At 42.0% G+C, this 9791-nt stretch overlaps 1 protein-coding gene across 1 annotated transcript; it reads left to right on the top strand.

Moving 5' to 3' along the window:
* Nucleotides 1-1248: 1248 nt before the first annotated feature.
* ANKRD1 (ankyrin repeat domain 1) lies at nt 1249-9404 on the top strand. Its single transcript, XM_082286651.1, has 9 exons — nt 1249-1383; nt 2556-2735; nt 4564-4701; nt 4791-4898; nt 5526-5624; nt 6721-6819; nt 6964-7062; nt 7215-7313; nt 8504-9404. The coding sequence occupies exons 1-9, from the start codon at nt 1354-1356 to the stop codon at nt 8612-8614; spliced, it is 963 nt and encodes a 320-aa protein (XP_082142777.1). The 5' UTR covers nt 1249-1353; the 3' UTR covers nt 8615-9404.
* The last annotated feature ends 387 nt before the right edge of the window (nt 9405-9791 follow it).

The following is a 9791-nucleotide window of genomic DNA, read 5'->3' as shown; positions in this document are numbered from 1 at the left end:
ATAGTTCAGAGGAGAGACACCTTGAAAGGTCAGTGTCAGGAATGCAGCATGCTAATGATGCTAATGATATAAACAACCCCCGAGATAGGTCTCGATTTGGTGAAGCACTTATGTACATGTCGTACTTGAAGCACCTGGGCTGCTGTATTCCTTTCAGCCAGGTGACCTGCATACCTCACCGAACAGGAGCCCCAGGCATTGCACAATCACAGAACTGGTGTTTCTTGGCATTTATCCACACTCTTTGAATGCAAAGATTAGTGCATCTTCCTCTTATAAAACTGCCTTCTGCTGGTGATCATTCTCCTGATTCCAGATGACTCTGGTTCATGGCATAAGAAAAGCTTTCCCAAAGGATTCAATAGCTCTTTTTCCCCAAAACACACACGTTATCTGCATATATTTGTGTGTATCTCCTCTTATCCTAAAAAATAAACAAATCACTTCTGGGCCCCTATTCCCTCATATCCAGAAGGAAAATATTGCCTGAGAAAACAGTATTAAGTTTTCAGTTTTTTTTTTTTTTTTCTTTTGCATAATAGGACATAATTTATTATTTGGCTTATAATAACTGACAAGGGTCCAGAAAAACGCAAATCTTACTGTTTTGATATCTCACACTGATTGTAACTTATCATGTCATAGGCCCTTTTAGCACCAGAGACATCACTCTGGTATAGTAATCCCTTCAGAGAATTCCTTCCAACAAATATAGAAGACTGTCATCATGATGAGAAAAAGTCTTTCCCCTAAAAGTGTTTATCATCCAAGAATAAATAGCAATGAAAACAATGTTTTTTCGAGACTTTAGAGGTAATAATCCATTTATCAGGAAGATATTGCTATGAGCATTGTACATAAGCCACTTACCCCTTCCTGTGTCTTACAGTCACCTGAATGTCAATTAAAAAAAAAGGAAAAAGAAGATGAAGTTATAATGCTGTATCAACAGACAGCTGTCCTAGTGGGCACTGAGAGCACAGAATGAGTCGCATTGCTGAGCAGTGCAGTCATTGCCAAAGGAATGGTGAGCTCACATTGCATTCCGATTCCCGATTCCCGTCCTGGTGTGGTCAGACTGCGGGGCTCTCACCCTTCCTCGCCCAGCTGACGCCCCTTCACTGCCTCGACACCAGATCTGGCTCGTTAACGTGTCTGGAATGAGCGTGAGCCACCTCTCAGCTGGCAAGCACAAGGGGCATACTTGGATTCCCAGGTTGGAAGATTATCTCATTCAAGCACAGTTCTCCCAAAGATATATAAGTGCAGAGAGTGTGGTGGTCCCTGCAGAGCTGGCCTGAGCCCTGGGAGGTGTCAGCCCTACAGGAGCACAGCCTTCGAGCAGCAGCAAACATGACGATGATGATGAAAGTAGAAGAGCTGGTAGGTGCAACCTCCTTTGATTTACTCACAATTACTTTTCTTTCTAGACTTGTTACACCAGGCAGAGAAAGATGACCTTTGTGGATCACTGATTTAGCAGGTTACCAGCCCTTCTGTGCTCTAGGTGCAAACCCTTATGTACTGTTTTCTGTATCATTAAATTTTCATTCTAACTTTTCCTTGGGAAAGGGTCTCACCACAGATACAATTACACAGCTGTTTGGATTTGGCATAACAGCACAGTTCACCAGGAAAAGACCAACCAAAATTTAGCTATTTGATTTTTGTCCTTGATTTTAATTTTTATATATATATATTTAGAAGCCAGCAATCTTACGATCACACTAAGTAATTCCAATCTAATAAGGGACTGGTACAACATATTAATGCAGGGAAGCTACAGCATTTTATAATACTAAATGAACAGCTTAATAATAGTATTGTTTTCTAATAATAAACTAACAGTTCCTACAGCCACTGCTGTTCATGATGTAAAAGAGTCTTTGAAAAATAATGTCTAGACCACAAGTAATGGGACATTCCACTGCAGGTTTCAGACCAAGAATGTCTGATCTGAGGGAGAAACTGGGAAAACAGGAATGATTCAGTAAAACACTGCATTTATTTTCCCAGATGGCTTTGTTAAGATACAACTGCCTAAATAGTTAATGCTGTCTTAAATTCTTTGTCAAGGTTCTGACAGTTTCTTCTGTATTAGACTCTATAACACACAATTTTACAAGGTGATCAAATAGAAAGGCAGTCTAGGCCACATGAACCACTCTCAAAATACACAACAGTCTCTACAAAGTTTAACAAGTTATCTCTTTGCACACACTTCATTGGACATCAGAAATATTTCTGATAACTATTGAAAGCTGTGCTGGTGCACAGCACCACATAGCTTCTGCCATTCTGCTATAAATGGGACTTTAGTACTGACAGTGATGGATAAAACCAACCTTGAAATTACTCAGCAACCTGATTTAACTGCATGGGAGACGTGCCCTAGCCACAGTTCACCCAGGCACGGGCAGCAGGGCCTGCCCTGGCTGTCACATGCTCCGAGAGTGGGCAGGAATGAGGTGCAATCAGCCCTAGGCAATCCATGTTCCCAGGTGGTGGCTACTGCAGTCATGATTCCGCTGATTATATCATGTTTGCATTTACAGGTGACAGGGAAGAAGGTGGATGATAAAGAGACTGGCAGCTTCCTCCCTGAGGACTTCAAAAATGGAGAGTATGAAGCTGCCGTAAGATTAGAGAAGCAGGAGGACCTAAAGACAATCCCTGAGCACTCATTGACTCGAGGTGATCTGGCTTATGAGAAGGAGAAAAAACTAGAAGCAGAGGTAGGCTCTTGGGTTTTCTGCTTGGATTTTTATCATCCTCTGTGCATTTCCTGCTGCAGTCCTTGAAGTCTTGCCTCTCTCTAAGTTAGAAATACATGCATGGTGAGCTAGAAAAACCCTTGGAAGACCCCCACAAAAGGAGGTTGGTCTGAAGTCCACTGAAGACCACAGAGATCTGCTCACCTCTGTAGCCTGTGGGTGCAGGCAGTAACACTCTGAGGCAGAACCTAAAACACCCCCTATACTGTCTGACTGAAAGCCTGAGGGCTCCTGCTGCCCAGGGGTCACCTGCTGCTGGCTGTCAGTGAGGGGGGGGGGGGCAATCAGAGCCAGTGAGACACCTTCAGCTTGCACACCTAATGACTGCTACCAAAAATAACTAACCCACAAAATATGTAAGAGTGCATTTCTCAAGCCAGAACCCTTACTTACCATGAAAATATTCTTTTTATGAAAACACGGCATTACACTTACCAGCACATTTGGGAAGAAGAGTTACAAAGGAAATTCATACTGGTCTACAGAAAAGTATCATTTTCTATTCCTGGAGCATGACAATTCTCCCTAGAAGAGAGATCCCTAAGAAATCCCTAAGAACTGAAGCTTTTTCTCTCCAAAACACAGTAGCTGTAATATCTTTAATTTCTTTTTGTGAATAAGCAATCAGCTGGCCTAAAAATTTAAAGCGATTTGGAAATGATAAAGTTTAGCAGGGGGAATAAGACTTTGTTCTAAAAAATGAAGAGTGAGAAAGTCAGTCCCAGAAACATTAGAAGAAAAACTACTTCTTAAACTTCAACAGAGGCATCATTACTGGCTACAGAGGGGTTTTCTTGAGTTCCTTCAAAGCAGGTTCCTAAGAACTTTGTGGGCTTCCAGTTGATTCACCGTCAGCATAATTATTTTCCATTAGGCCAATGATCTGCAGAGCAAACCAGAAATGCAGAGAACAATAAAGAGGTGGAAATAACTTGAATAAGAATTCAGTTGACAAAACTGTATACTGTATGACAGGGTGTCACCAGTGTATTTACCCTTAATCACACCATGGGACAGAATCTGTCATCTGTATTCACCCTGAGTTACCCCTTGTTTGTGAATCTCCCTTCTGAAGTCAAGGATACCTCATGGGATCTCAGTTCAGGCAACACATTTGCCCTTGGTGTCAGCAGTGCCCCACACTGACTTTATGCCCAGATGCTTTTTACAAGCAGGTTTGGAGAAGCCTTAAACATTTTTTGAACTGCCCCATCAAGGACACTGAGGACATTCTTTGTGGCTTCCCAAAAAGTAACAACACTTGCTGACTGAAATGCTAAGATCATTCTAAACCTTGTTCTTCACTTGAGGGTATGTTTTTAAGCAAAGAGAATTAAGTTCCAATAAATTAGGGGCTGCATCATTAAAAAATAAGTGATTAAAGAAAATTGCTTGGTGGAAGTCAGCTAAAACTGCAGGAGCTTTCCAGCTCTCATAAGCTGCACATGAGATTTTTTTAAATTGGTGTGCCAGAAGAGACTGCAGTGCTGCCCTGACTCCTGGTCTAAATTTGTGTCACAACCTATGGATCAGGAAGAAGTTAGGAAGAGGTCTAATGGTATATGAAAAACTATAGATGAGGTAGAATTTCTCACATAGTTAGCAACTTATTCTAATGGTCAATTAGCTCTCTCTGCAAATAAAAAAAAAATTAAAACAGACAATTTATTTCAAAGTTCATCCGGTCTTAACTGAATTCAGCTGAACAGTATCACAGTGCTGTCCTGCCACTCTGAAAAGGAGAGGTGGTTGCACAGCTCAACTTGCTGCCTTCCATGATTTCTTTCAGCTGAAGAAGAAGAAATTAGAGGCCAGGTCAAAACTTGAAAACTTGGAGGATCTTGAAAAAATTATCCAGCTGAAGAAGAAGAAAAAATGCAAGAAAGTGAAAGTGCCTGTTTTAAAGAAACCTGAACCAGAAGTTATTGTAAGTTACTTCAAAGTACCTTATTCTTGAAAAGAATTAATGGGGGTTTGTGCCACACACATTTATGCTCTCTGTATTCTTTCCATCAGACAGGACCTGTGGATATCCCCACATTCTTCAAAGCTGCACTGGAGAATAAGTTGCCCATAATTGAAAAATACCTGTCAGAAAAAGGGGATCCAAATGTCTGTGATAAGGTACAGTCTTCTTCCTAATGCAAAGCTTGCTACAGAAGAGAGCAAGAATAACTTTTACCATGAGGTTTTGTAGAGTCTACTCTTATGAGAAGAAAAAAGGGGTGGGGGGAAGTAAAGAAATGCTGGAAGTTTTGCACATCAAGTTTTCTAGTGGCCACTGAGACCCTTCAAAGTCATATTGCCTTTATATTTAAAAGAAAGCTCTTGGTGCCCAGGAGAACCTGATTTTCCGTAACAGGTGATCTTCCAATGCTGTGGAAAAGGAGATAAGAAATTTGTCTGCAGAATAACAGCAATAAGTGGCTGCCTTCACACTCCATAATGCATAAGCTGCATTTACAAAACACAGTGTAGCATGTTGGATGGGGAACTCAACAGGTGTCATTTTAAATCTGGATGCCATACTGCAGATACTTCTCCCATCCTTTAAAATGCTGGGTAGGCAGCTCTCAACTATCATGTTGCTATTAAAATTCAGCAGATTTCAGGTGTCAAAAGCATTAGCTCTTTAAAAGGAATCAGCATGGAGCATGTTTTTGCCATCATCCTAGGGAGGAGGGGAGAAGAGATTTAAAGGTATCTTTGTGCCATATGTAATGTCTAACTTTGCACTGTTGCAATTTCCAGTTCAAACGCACTGCACTGCACAGGGCGTGCTCTGAAGGACATCTAGAGGTGGTGAAAAAGTTGGTGGAAGCTGGAGCCCGGCTTGAACAGAAAGACATGGTATGCACATCCACTCACACCTCTTTCCAAAAACTGCTCATTGTTTTATACGTGCCGGGAGAAGCATTTATAGAAATGCTTCTGATAGAGGAGGAGTATTAAAAGGCCTTAAAATGTCTTTTAAGTTTATCCTTAAAATAACATTGTTGAGAAGAGGCTTCAGGAGGGACTGTCTGCCTCCCTGTGCCAAAATGGTTGTTGGAAAACACAGGAAGTGCTGGCCAGCAGAGTGCTACAAACAACAAAGCCTCGGGTAGGGTAAGAGAGCTGAGGTCAGCCTGAAGCAGGTGCTGAGATAGGTGCGAGGGACAGCGCTATCCAGGGTCAGCACGACGTGCACATTCGCCACCAGGATTTCAAGGCTGTGCTTGGGAGAGCCCCCTGCTCCTCCTGAATGCCAGCTGCAAGGGTTCCTGAGTATCAACAGCTTCTGCAGCTGCTTCTCTGCTTTTCCCCCCTTTGCTCTGCTCTTTGTCCCTTTGCTGGCCAGCCTTCCTCCCCCTCGCTTAAACCAGCAGTGCTCACGGAGGGTGAGAAAGAGGAGGAATGACAGGCAGAGCAGGACCATCAAGGGACATTCCACTCTTTCCAGCACAGCTCAGGGCAGAGATACTGAATCTTGTAAAGGAAAAAGGTTTTAATTCATTTTGTGGACTTGAATAACTTGGGGATTGTTTGTTTGTTTTTTAAAGAGAACTATTCTTTCCCTTGAGCTTCATTTCTATGCATTTTAGAACCCAAAAGGCATTGAATAAAAAATATTAACTAGCACATACCAGCCATATACCTAGCTAAAGATAACCTCTAAGCTCACAGAATAGACAAAACACATCCTCTCTCACAGCAGTGTTGCCAAGATCTCTGTCTTTAGGAGCAATATGCAGTGAGTGTGAAGAGTGAGAAATTCACAGTACTGCAGAAATTAGGGCAAAATAAGAAAAGCTGTTACTAGAAACAATTCAGTGATCACAGTGAAGTGCTCTAGGTTAAATTGCATAAAAATGAACTTGGATTAATTTAGAACTTTGATAAAAATAGTGGGTTTTTAAATATACCAATGTATTAAAATACTTTAAATTTATTTTTCTTATTAAAGCTTCATTCTACAGCTCTGCACTGGGCATGCCGGGGAGGGAATCTGGATGTTCTGAAATTCTTACTGGACAAAGGGATAAACATAAATGCAAGAGACAAGGTATGTGCTTCTGGAATTCTGCAGCTTTTTTAATTGGAGACGAAAAGCTGACCCTTACTCCGACTACATAGCTTCTGGTAGCTGTTTTTGAAGCAATTTTCAGCTGTTCCATGCCACTGACCACTTCCTCCCCTGACCCCTCAGCTGCTCAGCACGCCCTTGCACGTGGCTGTGCGAACAGGTCGCTACGACTGCGGAGAGCACCTCATTGCCTGTGAAGCAGATCTCAACGCCAGAGACAGGGTAAGTACCAACACCTCTTACGTGCCAGCACCAGGGAGCACCATGCTCCTGTCTGCCTCCACAGCTGCACTGGCCTGTGGGAATCCCTGTGCAGCTGGGGCTGGCTGGCAGTGCTGGCCCGGCAGGACTGATGCTGTGCTCCATGGCTCTAGGAAGGAGACACACCAATGCACGACGCCGTGAGGCTGAACCGCTACAAAATCATCAGGCTCCTGATCCTGCACGGAGCAGACCTGACTCTAAAGAACTGCGTAAGTAATGGCACAAAATTGAAGTAATTTTAAAATGCTTTAAAATAAGTTTCCCACCAGAGCAGTTCCATCAGTTTCAGGACTGGGAGAGACTATTGTGAACAGACTTAATTAGATCACTTCAGAGATAATTAAAGCAGAGCTGCAACAGGGAGAGTGTAACTTGGGGGAGGTCAGGGAAAAGAGGAAATCCCAGTACCTCTTTTACAACTAGAACCCACTATCTGCTACTTAGACAACATCACACCTTTCTATGATTTATTTTAATTACTCATATAATATATTGAAAAGATATAATAGACAGACACTCTTCACAACTCCTGGGCTTCAACCATCACTGAGACAACAAAGATTTTAGCTTGCAAAAGAAATCTCCTTTTTGTTAAGCCCACAGCTGAGGGCAAGCTCCAGCACTACACATGGGTGACTGGCTGGGCAACAAATCCCCGTGGCTGAGCAGAGAAGCCCCACACCTGGCTGTGCTCGGAGCCACTGCAGCAGCAGCAGCGTTACTGGAGCCCTGTGACCACTTGTTAAGAGATAGCACTTGATGGACTGTTTCTCCCAAACCCAAACCTAGCAGCAGTAGCATGTGTTTCACCCTTGCCAGTCAATGTTTTTGACTGACAATCAGTCAAAACTCCAGGGGACAAGGAAGAAAACAGTCACTGGAGGACTTTGTATTCCCTACTCTCTGCCTACCCCCCCTCAAGTGGGGCTGCTCCCAGCATTATCCCTCATCAGGGTATGACAATGATGGAAGGTACAGCCCCAAAGGCCAGAGACTTGCTCTCTCAGATTTTGTCCGCACACAGTTGATCCTACTCAATTACTGTGGTTGATACCCTAATTAAACTCCTACCTGAATTCTGAATTAAATGGAAGAGTGTCTTACTGAGATTGCACCTAAATATATTTCTAATCACTTGAAACTAGAACAAAAGAAACACCTGCACGTTCTGCTGGTCACAGCATTTGCTTAGACCCACTGAAACCCAGGGAATTTTCATCACGGGTCTGGCCAGGACTGAGACTAGATCTGTAGAGCAAAAGTACTCTGATCTCAGGGGGGTGAGAGTAAGTCTAGGCCTGTGTGTGCAGAAGGGATTCACATCATTCAGATGCACTGAACAAGTATTTGCCATCAGCAGACGAAATTAGATCCCACTTCCTCTGTTTCTTTTAACCAGGAAGGGAAAACTCCTATGGATCTTGTTCTTCAGTGGCAGAATGGCACCAAAGAGATATTCAACAGCCTGAAAGACAATTCTAAAAAGAGTGCCCATCTAGGTAAATTCTGAAGAAAGAAACCAGACCATGCTTTGTGTTTGGAATGCTTCCCATGAACCTGGATGAAGATGTCCTTGAACCTTGGCCTTAAGGCACTGGATATTTGAGGTGCCTTCACTGAAAATTGCAAAAAACCTGCAAAGAAATTATTTTGAAAGACAAGTTGAGTGTTAAAATTCCACTAGCTCTAAAATGCCTTTATTTATTTCTATTTATTATTTATTTATTTATAAGTAATTTTTAATGATCCTCAATATTATTTAAGCTTTTTTTTAATAGATGCAATTGCTCTAAATGCAATCTTTGCCAGCAACATAAATCCTTTTGTCTTAAATGGCAGCATTTTCAACCATATGAGCAACTTTCCTCGACCCTTCCAGTAGCTCTAAATAGAAAATACTTGCAACTGTTGCCTTGTCTCAGTACTAAAATAACCTGTGAATTGAGTGGTGGTATGTGGAAGAGCAATGGGAGAAGGTATACTGAGGTGCCAAGTGGGTTTAATGAAGTAGTTGAGGAATGGTGTTTACTCAGGGTTTGGCAATCGTGGTTGATAATGAGCTTGAGGACAGAGCTCCAACCACCACACACCCCTTTGGACTGAAGGATTCAGATACAATGTTGTGAAGGTGAGAGGAGATGGTGTCAGGGAAGTGAATTTTTTTAAAAACTAGACTACTACTAAGTATGATGATAGAAGAATGCAAAACCAGATTATGTATATTTGTAAATTTGTACTGCTTTTTCTGTACATTTTGAACTGATCCATTTCAGATTAAATAAACAGAGTGGTTCTTTTTACTTGCTGGAGTGGATGATGGAGTGATGAGTGTGCATGAGGTAATTTTATCTCCTTTTAAAGGAAGTTCACATCTTGTCTGCTGTAGAATTCTTAAAAATTAAAAAAAAGTCTCAGCTGCCAAGAGCAGCCATCCCTTGAGTACCTCCCTGCCACTGTTAGATAAACCCCATCTCTTTCTTATTTTGTTAAATGGAAGCACATGTGAAAGCAGAAAGACAGTATTTTGAGCAGCTAGTAAAAAATTACAGTTCTATTACTGAGTTTGATTTAAAAAATATAATTTCTTGGTTAGTCACTACAGTGTAGAGCATGGGACAGCCCCAGTTATCCAAGCCAAGAGAGATGCCAAGTCCCATTAGGAAAGGCAGACACTTCTCCCTTTGCTT

This window comes from Coloeus monedula, assembly GCF_965178545.1.
Source record: "Coloeus monedula genome assembly, chromosome: 8".
Classification (NCBI taxonomy): Eukaryota; Metazoa; Chordata; class Aves; order Passeriformes; family Corvidae; genus Coloeus; species Coloeus monedula.
This window is presented reverse-complemented; position numbering and strand designations above follow the sequence as displayed.